Consider the following 21,029-nt stretch of genomic DNA (forward strand, 5'->3'; position numbering starts at 1 on the left):
CTATGTCTGGTCGTGTACTTTTAGCTCCTTTTCTTTTTCTAAGTCCACAACCACTTCACCCTTACTTCCAACTTGCTAACCACAAAGTATAGAACTTGTGTGCACTTGTGTTAGCATTTTTCAAAGCATTTTACAAGGGTCAAAGTTAGCACACTAGATTCCTAAATGCATATGCAAGAATCATGTCACCTAGTGGCAATCGATAAACCGTTTAGCCAAACATTTCCCCTCTTTATAGTACGACTATCGATCCTAAATCACTCACACCCTCTATGGTGTCTTGAGTGCAAACCAAAAATGGCTCCTATCATTATACCTTTGCCTTGAGCCCATTTTTGTTTTTCTGTTTCTCCTTTTCTAAATGTGAAGCACTTGATCATCTCTTTTATGGCCGTCACCTTCACCATGACCATCTTCTAGCTTCACCGCTTGGGTTGGACCACCTTATCTAATTCACACACTTAGATCAAAGGTTAGTCCTTGGTTTCATCAATTAACCAAAACCAAACTAGGGTTTTCAATCTCCCCCTTTTTGGTAATTGATGACAACCCTTCACAAAGATATTCAATGAAATTTTCTTGGATTCATGTTGCTTGCCCAAGCATATTACCATGTGTAAAGGTTATGGACATGTTTCATAAACCCAATTTGGTAGCATTAGCTCCCCCTACATATGTGCTAAGAGATTGGATTTGAAAACTTGCACATATGCATGGATTAGGATGTGTGGGGAAGTAATGTCTACCAAATGATGGTAAGGTATAAAGAATGGACCTTTGAAGCGTGATACCAATCAGAGTTGCCATTTGAAACACCATCCTTAGCACCATGATTTGCTAGATACCACTTGAAAACAAAAGACACTAGATACCTCATGAGATCAATGTTAGAAACAAGGCTCGAGCACCACTTGTAAAACCAATTCAAGTGTCTAGCTATCCTATGCATGCTAGTTTTCATTACATCAATCATTTTCTATAATCTAGCATACACCATGTAAGAATGGATATGGAAATTAAAAACTTGTGCCTTGCAAGCACGCATATGTAATGCACATACAAATGCAACAAACAAGTTTATGAGCTTGCTCCCCCTACTTGTGTGCTTCAAGTTTTAATTGATCCCCTTCATTTCTCCTATCTTATCTTTGTGCATGTTACTTCTCCCCCTTTTGCAATATCTTTGGGAATTTCTCTCCCCTTTTGTCATCGATGACCACAAAAGGTGATCTCAAAATTTTAGATAACCATGTGAAGTGAGGATCATTTTCTCATATTTGGTTCAATCTAGATTACTTGCAAAAGATATTTAACTCGGTTTGATCCAAGGACAAGCTTCTTCACACCTCCAAATAAGGGTTATCTTGTACCATGTTGAGTTAAATACTTATAGCTCATTTTCTAGATCAAACTCTAGGTTCATAAGCCCATAAACATGTCATATGCTATCACTAGATCATGTCAAGCATACAAGCAATAGTGGTACCATACAAGCATCAAATTCATTTGATTTTCATGAATGAGTCTAAGACATGATAGGAATGACTAAATGCACTAATCAAGTCCTTAGCAATGGATGAATGACATGTCAATCAACTTTACCTTGCTTTGCTCGAGGGAGAGGTATGTCATATAATGGGGGTACATTAACACATATTTGAGAAGTCAAGTATGTTCAATTCATTCCTTAGCTTGCAAAACCTCTTCTCATCAAGTGGCTTGGTGAAAATATCAGCAAGTTGATCATCGGTGCCCACACTCTCAATGCAAATATCCCCTTTTTGTTGATCTCTTATGAAATGATGGTGGACATCTATGTGTTTTGTTCTTGAATGTTGAATCGGGTTGTTGGTGAGCTTCACGGTACTCTCATTGTCACATAGCAATGGCACTTGTTTGAATTTGATTCCAAAGTCACTCAACGTAGCCTTCATCCAAAGTAATTGAACACAACAACTACCGGCCGAAATATACTCCACTTCAGCGGTTGAAAGTGCTACACTATTTTGCTTCTTTGATAACCAAGACACAAGTAATCTTCCCAATATTTGACATGTGCCCGATGTGCTCTTTCTCTCAACTTTGCATCCCGCATAATCGGAGTCCGAATATCCAATCAACTCAAATCTAGCTCCTTTGGGATACCTCAATCCAACATTTTGTGTATGCTTCAAGTATCTCAATATTCTCTTGGTTGCCTTCAAGTGAGGCTTTTGGTGAGGCTTGAAATCTAGCACACATGCATACACTAAACACCACATCCGGCCCAGATGCGGTGACATAGAGTAGGCTACCAATCATAGACCGATACATCTTTTGATCCACCATGTTGCCACTAGCATCACTATCCACGCTTCCATTTGTCCCCATAGGTGTACTAATAATTTTGCTCTCATCCATGCCAAACTTCTTGAGCATGTCCTTGATATACTTGCCTTGACTCACAAATGTGTCATTCTTCATTTGCTTGATTTGAAGACCAAGGAAGTAGTTAAGCTCTTCAATCATGGACACATCAAACTCACTTGCCATCATTCTTCCAAATTCTTCACAAAAATCTTGATTGGTTGATCCAAAGATAATGTCATCAACATAGATTTGCAACACAAACAAGTCATTGCCTAGCTTATTGGTGAAGAGAGTGGTGTTAACCTTTCCCATATTGAATACCTTAGAGAGTAGGAAATCCCTCAATCTCTTATACCATGCTCTTGGTGCTTGCTTCAAGCCATACAAAGCCTTTCTCAACTTGTAGACATGGTTGGGTTTCTTCTCATCTTCAAACCTAGGAGGTTGCTCAACATAGACAAAGTCATTGATGTACCCATTTAGAAATATACTCTTCACATCCATTCAGTATAACTTGATGTTGTGGGCACAAGCATAGGCTAACAAGATCCTAATTGCTTCAAATCTTGCAACCGGGGCATAAGTTTCTCCAAAGTCAAGACCTTCAACTTGAGTGTAACCTTGAGCCACTAATCTTGCTTTGTTTCTTACAACTATCCCATCTTGATCTTGCTTGTTCCAAAAGACCTATTTAGTTCCAATCACATTATGATCCTTAGGCCTCTCAACTAACTCACATACTTGATTTCTTGTGAAGTTGTTTAGCTCTTCATGCATAACATTCACCCAATCAACATCCAACAAAGCTTCATCTATCTTCTTAGGTTCAATGGATGACACAAATGAGAAGTGTCCACAAAATGATGCCAATCTTGATCTTGTTTGCACACCTCTTGAGATATCACGAATTATGGAGTCCAAAGGATGATCTCTTGCAACATTGGTTGGTTGCAGCACTTGCACTTGATTTCTTGCACTTTGTCATCACTTGAACTAGCTTTATCTTGATCATGAGAACCACTAGCTTGCACATTTAAGTTAGAGAGCACTTGATTCTTGTCATCTTCAACATCTATCACCTCTCTAGGCCTTATATCACCAATGTCCATATTCTTCATTGCATTGACCAATTGAGTGCTCCTCACATCATCTAGATTCTCATCTTCCTCTTGGGAACCCTTGGTTTCATCAAATTCAACATCATGTACCTCAACAGTTCCACTAGCTAAATTCCAAACTCTATAAGCCTTGCTAGTAGTTGAGTAACCAAGCAAGTATCCTTCATCACATTTCTTCTCAAACTTGCTTAATCTTATGCCTTTCTTCAATATATAGCATTTGCAACCAAAAACCCAAAAGTATGCAATGTTGGGCTTTCTATCATTCAAGAGCTCATATGGGGTTTTCTCCTTCAATGAGTGACAATAGAGTCGGTTGCTATAGTAGCAAGCCATGTTGATTGATTCAGCCCGAAAGGAATGACTAACATTGTATTCACTCAACATTGATCTTGCCATGTCAATCAAGGTTCTATTCTTCCTCTCAACTAGGTTATTTGATTATGGAGTATACTTGGCCAAGAATTGATGTCTAATCCCAAACTAATCGCACAAATCAACTCTTGTATTCTTGAATTCACTTCTATTGTCACTTCTCACTTTCTTGATGGTTGTTTTAAACTCATTGTGAATTCTCTTGATGAATGTCTTGAAGATTGCAAACACATCACTCTTGTCAACAAGAAAGAACACCCATGTATATATAGTGAAATCATCCACAATCACAAATCCATACTTGTTTCTACTAATGCTAGTGTATGTGGTTGGTCTAAACAAGTCCATGTGCAACAACTCAAATGCTTTAGATGTGCTCATCATGCTCTTCTTAGGATGTGTGTTACCAACTTGCTTTCCGGCTTGACATGCACTACATAGCTTATCCTTCTCAAATGTGACTTCTTTCAAGCCTCTAACTAGATCATGCTTAATCAACTTGTTCAATTGTTTCATTCCAACATGACCAAGCCTTCTATGCACTTAAAACCAAGATCACACAATTAAGCTACCGACAATAGGTTGAAGTTCAAGCTTTCTACTAGTAGCACATTAGAAATGCTTAAGTCATTAGATATTGCAATCTTACCAAGCCCCTTGACCTTCCCTTTGCCATTGTCACCAAATGTGATACTATCAATCCCATTGTTATCATTTTCATTGATTGAATTGAACATTCTTGAATCACCGGTCATATGTTGTGTGCCCACTATCAAGCACCCAATGCCTTCCTTCGGCTTTATAATTGAAAGAACCTTGATGTCGCCTAGAGGGGGGGGGGGGTGAATAGTCACTACTGAAAATTAACAACAAATAAAACTTACAACAGATTAGTAGAGTGCGTGGCACTACTGCTCCGTCGTGCGGCACTGCCTCACTGAGAATGTGGCACTACGGCGCCTGCGCAGAGAGCTTCAACAGCAGCTACGCCTAGAACCCAAACTTAGAGATATGCATGGAGATGTCCAGTGGCAAGTCCACTAAGTACCTGCACTCACAAACACGCACAACCAAGTACATCGAGTGGAACACAAATAATGCAAATCAACACAAGAGAGAGGACACACGATTTATCCCGGGGTTCAGCTCGCCACCAAGGCTTGCCTACGTCCACGTTGTTGAGGAAGTCACAAAGGCTTTGGGTCTCTTCCAACCCTATCCTCTTCTCAAGTCCATCACCGAGGTTGAGCTTGAGGTTTCCACTAAGATCTTCGGGTAATACAAACTTTCCCTCGGCTCACCACAAGCATGGGAGCTCGCTGGGCGACGCCTAGCCGTCTAGGAGGCTTCACCTCCAAGAGTAACAAATATGCAATGAAGATTGACAAAGCCCGACAAGTGCTCAAGGATTGGCTTGCTCTTAATTGCTCTCTAACACTTAATCAATCACTAATCACTCACTCTCACAAAGAGTGGGGTTAGAGAGAGCTCACAAATGGCTTGGGAAGGGTTTGGAATGGTTGGAGCATGAGCAGCAACACCAGGAGGCGTGGGATGGGTATTTATAGCCACCCCACATAAGCTAGCCATTATAGTTCAAAAACTAGCTGTTATGACCTGTACAGGTGCGGCACTGCTGTGAAAATTCACGGCACTGTCGTAACTCTCAGAAACAGCACAGGTCACCTCACAGAAAATGCCATAACTTTTTACTCTGAACTCCATTTTTAGTGATCTTGGACTTTCTGAAAAGCTTGTTTCGAGGGCTATCCAACCTATTAGAGAACAAGAACCAAGATCAATAAGTGCAAGTGTTGTGCTAATGTGTTTCTCTCATGTTAGCACTTGGGTTTGGTTAGTTTGAACACTTGAGACTTGCCTATGATTCGTATTGCATCCCCCTTGATAGTATGGCATACCTATACTCAAGATCAAGAGAATATAACCATTTTAACCACTTGAGTCTTCAATGTCTTCATATGCCATTTCTTCTCAATATCACTTCATAAGGGGTTGCAAGCATCTTTATCTCATCTATTCGAGCAAACACACCTTGAGCATGTGACTTGAACCATTTCCATACATATGAGTTCACCTCAATGGCTTAAAGTCACTTTCACTAATGATTTGATCTTCAAGACAATATGACTCCTCATAGCTTGATTAGTTCCTCGACTCAATGCAAGTACTCTCTTCTTCACCTTAGCCATGGTACCTCGGTCCTCAAGCTATTGCTTGCCCTTCACTTTGGCTTAGTCCCTCGAAGCCCTTTTCTTGCTATCTTCACCTTATCAAGCCATACTCAAGTCACATCATATTAAGGATCCAATGAAAAACCATTTCTTCAATAGTATGATCCTTGCTTGAATATCTTCTAGATATGAATGTTGAGATCAATCAAGCTTTAGTTTGATTCACATAAAGACATATGAATCAACATCAATATAGTCAAGCCAATTCACAATTCCTTATATCCTCTTCATCTTGGCTTAACACTCCTAACACTCACTTCAATATCTATCTTCATACTTCTAGCTTGATCAAAGCAATGCAAAGTGATTTTCCAAATCTTTATCCATACAAGCAAACCAACATAGAGACCGACTTATATCCAATATGAGTTGTGTCCTTTGTCATTTAAACCTTTGCCTAGTATTTCTTCACTTATGCATTCTTGACTCATTCTTCAATCCTTGATCAAAGCTAATCCACTATCAAACTCTTCTTGTTCATGCAAAGCAAGCCATTATTGAGACCAATCCAAAATCATCAACTCATGTCTCTTTTAACATTTGGCAAATATGCTTGCTTTCTCATGATACTATGATATTCCTCAACATAGAAGCCATTTCATCAACTCTTTGCATTGTTGTCTTTCTCATGAACTATATTGTTTCTGTGATCTTCCAACACAACAATACACAATTTTAGCCTTGATTTGAACATTATGTGGAATATCATCAAGTTTGCCTTCTTGTTGAACCTATATACACTTCTCATTCCACAATCCACAAGTGTATGCAACAAACTTAATTTCCTATTCTACACTTAGCAAACTTGTTAGACCTTTAATGGTGTTGTCATTCAATTCACCAAAAGCCACTAAAGGGCTAGATGCACTTATAGTAATTGACCTACAAAAGAAGATCAATTCTTTTTAGGTACCTAAACTTGCTTGGGTCCTTGAAGGTTAGTTACCAAGGTCTTTGGTACTCAAATGGCCTTCTTCTTTGGGCCCACAATTGGTGTACCAATGAACTTAGCATTCACACCATTGGCACCCTTAACAAGCATGTAATAAGAATCAAATCTAATTGAGGATACAATAGGTTGCTTGTTATTGTTAGTTTTGCAATATTGCTCTACATGCCCAACTTGCTTGTATCTATTGCATAATCGACCATTGCCCTTCACAAATCTAGCTTTAGGAGTGATAAAGGCCGTCTTGCCTTTTTTAGGGGTATAGCCTAATCCCTCTTTGTTGAGAAAAAAACTTTTGGCTACCCAAGCACTTTAGCAAGCGAGCATCTCCACCATAGGCATTGCCTAAGGTACGAGTGAGTTCATTCACCTCTTTCTTGAGGGTCTCATTTTCCACCATTAGTGAGGCATCACAAGTGAAACCATCACTCAAAGGTGAAGTAGAAGTGGTAGTGCTACAAGAAGGGTTAGTGGGAACAACAACAATGGGCTTATAAAAACATTCATCAAGAATATCACATGTTAGTCCCACATCACAAGTCACAATCACTTGCTCCTTCTTGGCTTCCTCCTTCTTGACTTGCTTGAGGAGAGAGGAGTGAGCTCTTTCAAGCTTAGTGTGTCATTGCTAAGCTCCTCATGGTCTTCCCTTAGACTCTCATGAGAAGCATTGATCTCATCAAAGGATCGCTTGAGAGCTTTAAACTATTTCCACAATTCTTTGCACTCCTTTCTCTTCATCTCAAGACATGTGTGGGCATTTTCCAACATGTCTATGAGAGTCTCATTGGAGTCCTCATCATCATCATCGCCATCACTCCTACAATCATCACTTTCATCATATTTTATCTTGGTGGTCTTTGCCATGAGGCATGTTGATGAAGTGTCGAAGATGAAAAGATTGTTGTTGATGGCTATGCTTGCAAGTGCTTTCTTCTTGGATTTCTTATCATCATCACTTGAGTCATCATCCTCCAAAGAAATATCACTATCCCATGTTGCCACATAGCAACCACCCTTCCTCTTCTTTAGGAAGGTCATCTTTTTCTCCTTCTCTTTCTTTTCCTTCTTCTCCTTCTTTTTCTTCTTCTTCTTCTTCTCATCCTCATCATTGTCACTATTGTAGGGACAATTCGCTACAACATGATCCGGGCTCTTGCAATCGTAGCATCTTCTCACATATTCTTTGCTCTTGTTGTTGTCTCTTCTCTTTCTAGCACCATAGCCCTTCTTCTTCATGAATCTTCCAAACTTGCACACAAAAAGAGCCATGACCTCATCATCAATGTCACTAGCATCTTCATCATCACTTGATTCTTTCTTGGACTTGCCCTTGTTCTTGGATGATGAGCTTGCCTTGAATGCTACACTCCTCTTCTTCTTGTTTTCATCTTCCTTCTTCTCATCCTTGTCAACCCCTCCCTTTCCACACGGTATGTCTCTTGTGTCATGACATCACCTAGTACTTGGTTAGGGGTATGCTCCTTCAATCCTCCCCTTATGATGAGCAATCTCAACATCTCAAATCTTGGAGGTAAGCACATCAAGAACTAATGAGACACATCATCAACTTTGATCTTCTCTCCCAAGGCCTTCAACTCATTGACAATCACTTGCAATGTATGGTACATCTTCAGAATGCTCTCATCATCCTTCATCTTGAAGCTTGTCAACTTGTCCTTGAGAATGTATAGCTTGGCACTCTTAATCGTCGGTGTGCCCTCATAGGTCTCCTTCAATCTCTTCCACACCTCACTAGCTCTATCAAGATCCTTGATTTGCTCTAACACTTTTGAATCAATAGCATTGTAGATGGTGTTGAGAACCATTGTGGTGTTGAGAACCATTGTATTGCATTGCTTGTTTGCCTTGTCTTGGTTGGTGAGATTGGTGGGATCAATAATTGCAAAGTCATTCTCAGTCACATCCCACACTTGATCATTGAATGAACCAAGATACATCTTCATCTTTCTCTTCCAATAATCATAGCATGTGCCATCAAAGAATGGTGGTTTGCCCCGCACATGATTGAACACAACTTAAGCCATCTTTTTGACACCGAGGTTGTTAAGCCTTCAATCAAACGGTGACCATGGCTCCGATACCACTTGAAAGGTCCTAATATGGCTAGAGGGGGAGTGAATAGCCTATTTAAAATTCTACAAAGCACTAAGGCAAATTGATTAGTAAGACAAACGACACAATGCAATTTTGCTCTAGCTCTATAAGGGTCACAATCCACCTATCCCAACAATTCTAGTTGCTATGATCACTAGCACACACAAAGGCTAAGTCACTGCTCACTAAGCTAGTTTGCTCTCACGGGCTAACTAAAGAGCCACACTAACCAAACTAACAAGCTCTCAAAGACTAGCTACACTAAAGAGCTTGACAACTAGTTTGTAGGAAAGTAAAGGAGAGAGTAGGGTGATTATACTGCCGCGTCGAGGGATGAACCAATCACAAGTTGAATACCAATCAATCACCGGGAGAAATCCAAGAGACAAGTTACACACCAATTTTCTCCCGAGGCTCATGTGCTTACTAGCACGCTAGTCCCCGTTGTGTCGACCAACACTTGGTGGTTCGGTGGCTAATAGGTATCACACACCTAGCCCACCACAAGAGGTGCCGCAAGAACCTACCCATAAGGGAGGTAACTCAATGACATGAGCAATTTACTAGAGCTACCTTGTGGCTCTTCGCCGGGGAAGGTGCAAGACCCCTCACAATCACCAGAGCCGGCCACGAACAATCACCAACACGTGCCAAAGCTCCTCCGCTGCTCCAAGCCTTCTAGGTGGCGGCAACCACCAAGAGAAATAAGAAATCCGCAGCCACAACGATCCCCAAATGCCACTAGATGCAATCACTCAAGCAAATGCACTTGGAATCACTCCCAATCTCACTATGATGATAAATCAATGATGGAGATGAGTGAGAGGTATTTGCTTAGGCTCACAAGGATGTCAAGTATGTCAAAGTGCCAAGATAGTGAGCCCCAAGCCGGTACCTTCCTATTTATAGAACCCAAGACTCAAAGAGCCGTTGGGCACTATCGGGCTAACTGAACGCACTGACCGGACTCATCCCAGTGTCCGATCGGCCAGCGTCTAGTCGCACTGATGGCCGCCACGTGTCCTCATTCAAACCTTAGCCATCGGATCCCAATGGTCACTTAACGTTCAACGCCATAGTCAATGAGTGTCCGGACGCGTCGCTCTAGTGACCGGACTCCAAGCCTCTCAGTGTTAGATCGACTCCAGAAAGGTTCTAGAGCCGATAAAAGCTGACCGGATGCGCCTGGTCGAAGGTGACCTGACGCACCTCAGTGTCCGGTCTCCATTGGCCTCCTCTCTGCGTGCATTATGTCAGCATACGTAAACATATTGTTTTACTCCTGCGCGTCTGGTCGCTTCATTGCTCCTGCGTCCGATCGCGCCACCGAGCGCTGCGCATCCACTGCTGTGCGTGACCGGACGTGACCCCGCGTTAGGTCCAACATCCGATCACGTTCCCTGCGCTCTCGGCCAATGCTGCGTCACCTCGCTATAAATGACCAGACGCACTAGGGTGAGTCCGGTCACCCCGCGGCCAGCGTCCGGTCGTGGATTTTCAGCTCCTTTTCTTTTTCCAAGTCCACAATCACTTCGCCCTTGCTTCCCACTTGCTAATCACAAGGTGTAGAACTTGTGTGCACGTGTGTTAGTATTTTTAAAGCATTTTACAAGGGTCAAAGTTAGCACACTAGGTTACTAAATGCATATTCAAGAATCATGTCACCTAGTGGCACTCGATAAACCGTTTAGCCAAAGATTTCCTCTCTTTATAGTATGGCTATTGATCCTAAATCACTCACACCCTCTATGGTGTCTTGAGTGCAAACAAAAAATGGCTCCTATTATTATACCTTTGCCTTGATCCCATTTTTGTTTTTCTCTTTCTTCTTTTCCAAATGTGAAGCACTTGATCATCTCTTTTGTGGCCATCACCTTCACCATGACCATCTTCTAGCTTCACCGCTTGGGTTGGACCACCTTATCCAATTCACACACTTAGAACAAAGGTTTGTCCTAGGTTTCATCAATTAACCAAAATCAAACTAGGGCTTTCACTTGGGTAGCCTCTAAGTCAAGGCCTCCATCGTGGTTCCGATCCCGTAGTGGGTGGAATCGTACATGTATCTCGTCGAGCCATACGTGGACGGTGAGTTGTCGTGCTGGCTGTTACCGCTTGGGTGGTATTGTCTTTTCCCTACGGTGTGATAGAGATGGCGTCTGACTGGACCGAGGTGACCGCTGTCCCCTCGGTCCTTGTGAGGTCAATGCGGCATGCCTCTCGTGTCAGAGTTGGTACTCTTGGCGGGACTTGGTCGCTTTTCGTCTCTCCTAGTGGTCGTGGTGGAGAGATCGCGAGCTGTTGCCTCGGTGCGTGGCCAAGGCAGGGGGAGAGGTTGTGGTAGGCCTTGGTGTCGTCACTTGGCCTGTCCTTCGCAGTATAATTGGGCCTCGGTCGTTTGGTCTTATACTGCTGGCGTATTCGGCGTACCAACTAATCGATGCCTTGAGATACCCGGGGTATCATAACCCCGACACGTGGTGTCTTTGGCTGGCCGCAGGAGATGATGTCCCGGCCGGCGACGACCTCCTATTGGTGGCGTTGGGTTGGTAGTGGCTTGATGATGCCGCAGCCGCGAGGGGCGAGGTGGATGGGGCGTGGTGCGGCTGGCGATGGGGTGCATCGCGGTGGGGGGAAGTGCACAGTGCAGCGAGGGGCAGGGCATGGTGGGGAAGGGGGAGCGGCGGGACGGAGTGGGGCGGGCGGACTGGAGTCTGAAGAAGAGGCAGAGTAGGAGACAATGCCGGTAGAGGCTGAGAAATGAGTGGATAAGAATTAACGTAGAGAATGAGAGATTGATATGAGCCTGGAGTCCGTCCGATATTTCTGGGTGCGTCGGACGCTTGGATTGGAGCGTTTCCGAAAATAATTTCCCCGACAGTACGTTCTACACATTGGCAAATAACTCATTTTCTGTTATGATGAGTTGGATGAGCAGCGTGCAGCTGATCGCCGACAGTTGAAAGGTGGTGGTGCGGCGGCGAGGGCCTCCTCAGGCAGTCCAGCACCGCCTTGGAGCTTGATGACTCGTCTCTACACCGCCGTGTATGCGTTTCGACATCCTGGGCCATGTGAACAGATTAGAGGTCTCTCAACAAAAAATATAAAATAATTTTTAAGAGCTACCATCTCTGTTCCAAAAGGCATGGTGATTTTAGTTTTGTTCGCTAAATTCATTTTTTGCATTTTCATGGAATTATTTCATGATTTAAGTCAATTTCAAAATCCGTCAGATAATCATTTTTTTATGAAGCGTCAGCTAAATCATTCGTCGATGCTCGTAGGGGTATCAGTGTTGTGCTTGTTGTTCATAGGGACTATTTCTTTCCAAATTCATTTTCTGTCGTTTATTTGTTTAGCTCGTGTAATTCAGATTCTAACTGTCAAAATCTATGCCCTGAAATCTATGAAACGAAAGTGGCTGAAGACAATACTTATACACATTTGGATTTCTGCTTCATGACCAGTGTGCATACGACAACCTTTATTTTCCCTTTAGACAAATAGATTGCGTAGCATATAGCAAACAAAGGGCAAGGCAGCAACCAGATGCCTGCATGGCTGCATACACACAAGCAATTGCATCTTCACATTTTACATGGACAGAGGAAACTCAGACATATTAGAAACGTTTCTCTACTACTCATTAAAATAACAGTATCCAGCCTTCCAGGATTTCCAGAATAGCTAACAAGTTCATAAGTCATAACTAGTGCAAAAGATAACAAGTAGCAACGGGACAACTGATAACTGAATGGAAAGAGAACCCGATTTGTAAACTCTCAGGCTAATTCAGAGCCACTATTAATTAATCAAATCCTCATCTACCATAATGGACATTATCCATTGTAAATGCGAGCTTATGTTCTCTAAGGAAATTTGAGGTGAAGTTTCAGCACAAGCTGATGGAGTTCATCCATCACTTGCCATCAGCGATAGAGCATACTTGGGTACACCCAGAAGTCCTGCAGTTGGGTGTACCAGTTCCTCTTGAACTCAAGGTAATCATCGTTGTCTGGATTCCACACAGCATCCGCATCATCTCCAAGCCCATGCAACACCAAGGGTGGATCGTAATACCCGTAGTACAAGCAGTTACTCCTCCCGCTCCATCGTCCTAAGCTGGCGCAAGAAAACGCAGGGCTCCTCACATCGCACCCAATAAAAAGCGAGTAATTCTCTAGCTTCTTCACCTCCACCCAAGCTGCAGGCACAGTTGACATGTCGAGGCGATAGGCTTTGTACTCGACAGGTGCTCCAGCTAACGAAAGGGTTATGCAATGGTCGACCATCAGGAGCATGTCACCACACACCACGATCCATGGCCTTAGATATGGGCATGCATCCTCGCCATCCCACCACGCAGTTGCTATCTCCTGCAGACCAAGCTGAGGGGCCAAGGACAGATTGTATAGCTTGTAGTAGTAGTCCATTGCGATGAACTGGCCATTGAACTCCACAATCTGCTCAATCCGTGAATCATCGAGCCGAAGTTTTGACCAAGAATCACTTCCAATCAGCCAATCAAGCAGGAAGCACTGACCGCCCTGTTTCAATGATGCGCAAAGTAGGAGGTGTGAGTTTGGTGATGCGACGGGAGCTGTCAGCATGCCAGAGTAGAAATAAGTGTTGTCGCCAAATGGGAGCTGTGGAGGTAAAACTGTGGCACCAGTGAACACATCCACGATAAGGCAATTTCTGCCGCGGCCACAAATCAGCTGCCCATAGGAAGAGCCGGCAATGTGCAACTTCTCAGAGTGAGTGCCGGCGCCTTTGCCGGCGGCGGCGAGATTCCTTTTCCTTTCTCGTCTTCCTAGTTCCTACTCTACCGCTTCCTAGTTCCGCTCGTCTCTGCTCTACGCTCTTTTATGTGCCAAAATTGGGCCCTGTGAGCCAGGGCTGGAGAGATAGGAAAAAGCCCACATTACCTCCTTCAACTTTAATGAAAGTTCGCTTTTCTTTCCTGAACTCCAAAACCAGGCAAAACACCTCCCTCAACTTTTAAAACCGTTCATCTTACCTCCCTGACCCTGTTATATTTTGTTTTGAAGTAGGTTTTGTCTTTTTCTTTTTTTATTTATTTCGACTGAATATTTGAAAAATCATAATAAATCATAGAAAAATCATAAAATAGAAAATCTAATTTTGTTGTACTCCACATGAGTAGATCTACACAGTGAACATATAATATGGTAAACTTTAGTACAAAGTTTTTGTTGTGGCTTTAGATATATGTTTTTCTGTAATTATTTGGAATAATTCATAGCTGCAGTTTCTATGGTCTAATTGTGATGAAATTTTTATGGTGGGCTAATTATTGTATGATTGAACTGTAGTAAACATTTCATACTCATTGGATCATGTATAGCTTAGTTATAGATTTACTCATATTTGACAAGCATAAACCTAAATAAAATCTATAACTAAGTTATACATGATCCAATGAGTATGAAATTTTTACTATAGTTTCAGCATACAATAATTAGTCCACCATAAAAATTTCACCACAATTGGACCATAGAAACTGCAGCTATGAATTATTCCATTAAATTACATAAAATCATAGATCTAAAGCTACAACAAAAATTTTGTACTAAAACATACAATATTATATGTTCACTCTGTAGATCTACTCATGTGGAGTCCAATAAAATTGGATTTTCCATTTTATGATTTTTCTGTGAATTACTATGATTTTTCAAGGATTCAGCCAAAATAAATAAAAAAGAAAAAGACAAAACCGCCTTCAAAACCGCTTATAACCGGGTCAGGGAGGTAAGATGAACGGTTTTAAAAGTTGAGGGAGGTGTTTTGCCTGGTTTTAGAGTTCAGAAAGGAAAAACAGGCTTTCACAAAAGTTGAGGGAGGTAACGTGGATTTTTTCCGTAGAGATATCACGTATTGGAACTTTGGGCCAAAATGATGAAGCTTACAACTGGCCTAACAATTTCTTCAAATTTCAGAATCTTGCCCTCATTTGTTTTGAGCGACTATACAACATTTCCTATCCAAAATAATAAAAAAACTGACGTGCATTTGAGTGTTGAAATTGGGCTTCAGTTATTGTTTTACTAGAATATAAATTTGTTCTCGTCAATTCCAGTTCCAAATTCTTTTGTTTGGTAACCATTACGAATTATATTTTGACTCTTTTTCTCACAGTATAGTTTTTTTATAGACATTAGTCTCACACACATTTCCTTCCAAATTCGAATTCCAGAATTAAAAAAAAAACATAATCTAAACAGGTCGGTTCAAAAGCAAAAAGAATAGACAGAAAGCTGATCTTGAGTACACATAGTGGGTTTCCCCTTCATATTCCAAAAGCATACATCAACATTTCCTTCGGATACATGCACTATTTAAATGCAGATGGAACCTTACCAACACCTCATTCAGACAGGGAAAAAGGAGTGTTCAGACCGGGGCACCACTCTCAACGAGAAAAGTGACTTATTTCAACTACTAAGTGCTAGTACCATAGTGACATCTGTTAGTTGATCTCTATCCCGGTCAATTGGGCCCTTAGATCCACGCCCTGATCAGGGGCGTCTAACCCTACATGGTTGGTGGGCCCCCGTCACACTGCGCTATAAAAAAAGGTGGGGGCCGGCGGCTCAGATCACGAGGTTAAACGAGCTACAGCTGCCCCCACCGACGCAACCCTAATCCGATCTAAGAGAGGCTGCGCAGCCAGTGACGCGAAGCACCGCCACCGGCCAACGCCGCCACTGCACCATCGCCCTTCGACACAGCACCTACACCGAGGCTTCACCAAGCGCCACGATGGCCAGCCCGTCTTCCTCGAAGGTGGCCGATGGGTTGCACTTCTTCCACCCCTCTCCCTCTCACTCTATCTGTTAATCCCATACTGGTAGATGTTCTAGGACTCGCTGTTTACTCCAAATACAAGTACACATGCTAGATCTATGGCTAGTGATCCTGTTCTACTTTCATCAATGGTATCAGTCGCCTAACTAGACGTAGATCTAGCCTATCGGAGTAGAAAACCGAATAGCAGCATTTAGAAGGAGGTGATAGATTCATTTTTGGATCTAAATAGAGGGTTCATCGAACCCTAAACCCAAATCGGGTGAAGAAAAGAAGTAAGAAAGGGTGTCGGTTTTGAAAAGGATCTCAAACCCTAACCCTAACCCACGAAGACACCTCGGGGAAGAAGAACAGTAGCTAACCCTAACACTAACCCTAGAACACCCTAACCCTAGAAACAGATCGGACGATGGAGAGGAGGACCTATCGGACTCTTCTACCACGCGTCACCACCGTTGTCGTGTGGGTTGTCTCCTACCGGCGCACGGGAAGGAGCTTCGCCGCTGCCTCGTCGGCGCGCGGGGAGAAGCCGAGCCATGCTCACCGCCTTGCGCACAAGCCCGGCCGAGGGCACCATCATAGGACCGCTCAACGGCAGCACACTCACCCACTGGGGACCACGCACTACGGCGATGGGACCTGCGGTGGCGCCGGTCAGATCTAGGATTTCAGGAGCTTCTCACCGTAGTGCGTGTGGGGATCAGGGCACTGTCATCCAGATCGCTCGATGGCGGCGCGCTCACCCGCTGGGGAGCACGTGCGCCGGTGAGGGGCCCAGCGACGGCACCAACAACTCTCTTCGCTCTCGCTCTTTCCCTCACCGCTGCTGCGCTGAGAGAGGAGATGGAGGGAGTCCAAATGAGATAGGGTTTCGGGGTGTGTCCGCCGTGCCGGGGTTTTGTTCGGCCGATGCGCGCGCTCGACCATCCGATGCAGATGAACGGCTGACAGCGAACGGGCCAACATTCAGCCCAGGCGGGCACGAGCGGCGGGTGGCTTTACCGGCCCAGGCCATGGTTGCGACCTAGGAAGGCACAGCGGGCGCGAAAGCAGAGCTAGCTAGGCCATTTTGATACTTGGGCCACATGAACAGTATTCTACGAGTTTAAGTTTTATTCTTTTTTCAGAAGCAATGTTTTGATGATATTTGTCTAGTTTAAAATCTCTGTTAAAATTTGAACCAACGGGATAATTTTTTAGAGAATAGTTGAGAAAAGTTCAATGCTTCTGAAAATTAGATAATGAATTTTTCCATATTTCCGCTGCAATGTTAAAGTTTATCATTTTCTAATTAAATTAGAACCAATGGGAGAATTTAATTTAAAGAGTAGTCATTTTTAGTTAATAAATTATAATATTGTTATTTTTCTGATCAACGTTGATAATAACAATATTATAATGTTATTCATAAGTTTTCCATGCATTAATTCTATTTCTGCCCAACGGCGATGTAGAATTAGTGTATAAGAATGTTGTATGTTTTAATTTTGACCAACGTTACTTTAAAGCATGCAATTATGATGTCATAATTTTCTCACTATCTCTGACCGTGTTTTTCAGGACTCAACCCAATGGCATTCGTCTCGCACATACCACCTCTTGAAGGGGGCAACTATAGGGTATGGCGAGAGAAGTATGAACTAGCACTTGCGCTGTCTAAAAATGACCTGGCGCTTACCTCCCCGTGTCCTACTGAGCCAGTGGACCCGGTGAGGGAAGAAAACGAGTCTGATGCTAATTTCACTGCTCGGCGCCGAGATCATGCAGAAGTGCGGATGAAGTATGATCTCGAACGCAAGAAATGGGATATTTCAAACCGCAAGTGCTTGATGGTGGCTAAGTCCACAATTTTAGATGCTATAAGGGGGTCTATCCCAGACTGTGATACCGCCACGGAGTATCTTAAGAAGCTGGAGAGTCAGTTCACTGGCTCTTCAAAGGCTTATGCCAGTACATTGATCAATAAATTGTTTAATGAGAAATATACTGGTGGTGGTATCAGAGATCACATATTGAAGATGAGCAACACAGCTTCGAAGCTGAAGCCAATGGATTTGGGGCTCAAGGATGAGTTCCTGATTCATTTGGTTTTTGCTTCCTTGCCAAAGGAATATGAAACCTTTGTTGTTAACTACAACATGCAGCCCGACAAGTGGGACATAGAGAAGCTCATCGCAATGTGTGTTCAAGAAGAGGAGAGGCTGAAATCCTTATAGGGTGACTCTACTAACCCTGTGAAGGACAAGAAAAAGAACTTCAATAAGAATGCCAAACCTCAAGGGAAAGCCCCTCAGACTGAGCACCATCAGAAGAACAACAATGCTCAAGTTGAAAAGGATCAATGCAAATGGTGCAAGAAGCATGGACACTACCAGCGGGACTGTCCAGACTTCCTGAAGAACCTTCTGAAGAGAGGTGAGGATTTTATTACATTCATAGATGAATCCTTGTATTTAAGTTATGCAAAATCTACTTGGTGGATTGATTCAAGTGCAACTGTTCATGTTGCAAATTCATTACAGGGATTCCGTACGAGGAGGACCCTACAAAGAGGAGAAAGAAGAATTAAAGTTGCAAATGGAGTTGAAGCCATTGGAGATCTTTCTCTAGAATTAGTTGATGGTTTTCTACTTAAGTTTTCAGATGTTCTATTTGTACCCTCTTTGCGAAGAAACTTAATAAGTGTTTCATGTTTAGATGACGATGGATATGATTGCCATTTTGGTAATGGCAAATGTCAGATTGTTTATAATAATAAATGTGTTGGTCTTTCCTTCTAACAAGACAAGCTTTATTTATTATCACTTTCTGAGAATGTGAATGATGTAAGTACTGAGAATGAGAATGCTTCCTTGTCTATGAATGCAACAAATAAGCGGAAGAGAGTACATGATGTATCTTCAAAATTATGGCACTATCGTTTAGGCCATATTTCGAGGGGAAGAATAGAGCGATTGATTAAGAAATCAATTCTTCCGCCTTTAGAATTTTTAGATTTAGAACAATACATAGATTGCATAAAAGGAAAATATGTTAAGAAAATAAAGAAAGATGCCAAACGAAGCGCAGTAATTTTAGAAATAGTTCACACAGACATCTATGGTCCTTTTTTTGTGAAGAGTGTGGATGGTTATGATTCATTTATAACATTTACAGATGACTATTCTCGTTTTGGCTATATTTATCCAATTAAGAAAAGATCGGAAGCATTGGATAAATTTAAAATATTCAAGGCTAAAGTAGAAAATCAGCACAACTTAAAGATTAAGGTAGTAAGGTCTGATCATGGGAGAGAGTACTATGGTTGACACACCCCATATGGCCAAGTTTCTGGACCCTTTGCAAGGTACTTACAGGAAAATGGCATAGTAGCCCAATATTCTATATCGGGCGAGCCTCAACAGAATAGAGTAGCTAAAAGACGCAACCGTACCTTAATGGATATGGTGAGAAGCATGATAAGTTACTCTAACCTACCGATAAGTTTATGGATGGTGGCGTTAAAAACCGCCATTCATATACTTAATCGAGTGCCAAGTAAGTCGGTGCCCAAAACACCGTATAAGTTGTGGACAGGAAAGGAACCCTCACTAAACTATTTATGTGTGTGGGGTTATTCAGCTGAGACAAAAGTATTTAACCCAAACATAGGGAAGCTGGACTCCAAGACAGTTAGTTGCCATTTCATTGGCTATCCAGAAAAGTCAAAAGGTTATCGTTTCTATTGTCCTGACAGACAAACAAAGTTTGTAGAAACAAGACATGCTGTCTTCTTGGAGGATGATATGATCAGGGGGAGCATGGTAGCGCGTGAAATTAGTTTCAAAGAGAAGCGGGTATACGTGCTCACTCCTATGGTTCAGGAGCCATTCTTCACGCTACATGTTGTTGCTGTACCAACAGTGCAAGACACTGCAGTTACATCACCTGTTGTTAGTTCTCCTATGGCAACAATGAATGAACATGAGGAACCTGTCCTTCAGGATCCCCTAGAACCCGTTGTCACACATGAGGAAGAGCAACAACAGCCTCATATAGAACAAGCGTCATCTAACGAGGCCCCTAGAAGGTCTCAAAGAGTCAGGAGATCAACCATTCCTGATGACTATGAAGTTTATGAATGTGAGGAATTTCAAATGGAGGGTGATCCCACCTCATTTGAAGAAGCCATGAGAAACGCTCACTCATCCAAGAGGCTTGAAGCCATGGAAGATGAAATGAAATCAATGAAAACCAACAGAGTTTGGAACTTAGAAGATAGTAGGCTATAAATGGGTCTACAAAACTAAACATGACTCTAAAGGGAATATAGAAAGATTTAAAGCGCGACTTGTGACGAAAGGTTTCATGCAAAGAGAAGGCATAGATTACAATGAAATATTTTCTCTAGTCTCATGTAAGGATTCTTTTAGAATTATAATGGCGCTTATAGCACATTACGACTTAGAATTACATCAGATGGATGTAAAGACGGCGTTCCTAAATAGGGATCTAGAGGAAAATGTTTATATGGCACAACTGAAAGGTTTTGTTGTGGAAGGTAAAGAGCACATGGGATGCCGCCTGAAGAAATCCATTTATGGATTAAAACAAGCTTCAAGACAGTGGTATTTGATGTTTGATAGTACAATAAAAAAGTTTGGGTTTCAAGAAAATGTGGAGGACAATTGTGTTTATGCAAAGTTCAAGAATGGGAAATACATTTTCCTAGTCTTGTATGTGGATGACATCTTGCTCACTAGCAGTGATGTTAATCTACTACTAGAAACAAAGAAGTTCTTGTCTTCAAAGTTTGATATGAAGGATCTCAGTGAAGGTTCGTTCGTCCTAGGAATAGAGATTCACCGAGATAGAGAAAAGGGAGTTTTAGGATTATCACAAAAAGCATACTTAGAAAAAATTCTAAAGAAATACAGTATGCAAAATTGTAAGTCTTCACCTGCTCCCATAGTCAAGGGCGATAGATATGGGGAATTTTAATGTCTTAGGAACCAGTATGAGATCGATCAAATGAAAGCGGTTCCATATAGTTTAGCT

The 21,029-nt window shown here is 42.2% G+C and overlaps 3 protein-coding genes and 1 pseudogene across 3 annotated transcripts; 1 reads left to right on the forward strand and 3 right to left on the reverse strand.

Annotated features, from left to right (window-relative positions):
• Window positions 1-7,748: 7,748 nt before the first annotated feature.
• On the reverse strand, window positions 7,749-8,315 carry LOC136525489 (protein PXR1-like). Its single transcript, XM_066518456.1, has one exon. It carries the CDS (start codon window positions 8,313-8,315, stop codon window positions 7,749-7,751), a length of 567 nt encoding a protein of 188 aa, XP_066374553.1.
• A 278-nt stretch (window positions 8,316-8,593) lies between these two features.
• Window positions 8,594-9,010, reverse strand: LOC136525490 (uncharacterized). The gene has a single exon (XM_066518458.1). The coding sequence runs from the start codon at window positions 9,008-9,010 to the stop codon at window positions 8,594-8,596; it is 417 nt and encodes a 138-aa protein (XP_066374555.1).
• Window positions 9,011-13,090: 4,080 nt separating this feature from the next.
• LOC136525491 (uncharacterized) lies at window positions 13,091-17,007 on the reverse strand. The gene is made up of 2 exons (XM_066518459.1): window positions 16,942-17,007; window positions 13,091-13,981 (listed from the first exon to the last, which is right to left on the reverse strand). Exons 1-2 carry the CDS (start codon window positions 17,005-17,007, stop codon window positions 13,091-13,093), a joined length of 957 nt encoding a protein of 318 aa, XP_066374556.1.
• Window positions 17,008-17,563: 556 nt separating this feature from the next.
• On the forward strand, window positions 17,564-18,561 carry LOC136528301 (uncharacterized; annotated as a pseudogene).
• The last annotated feature ends 2,468 nt before the right edge of the window (window positions 18,562-21,029 follow it).

This window comes from Miscanthus floridulus, chromosome 19, assembly GCF_019320115.1.
Source record: "Miscanthus floridulus cultivar M001 chromosome 19, ASM1932011v1, whole genome shotgun sequence".
Taxonomy (NCBI): Eukaryota; Viridiplantae; Streptophyta; class Magnoliopsida; order Poales; family Poaceae; genus Miscanthus; species Miscanthus floridulus.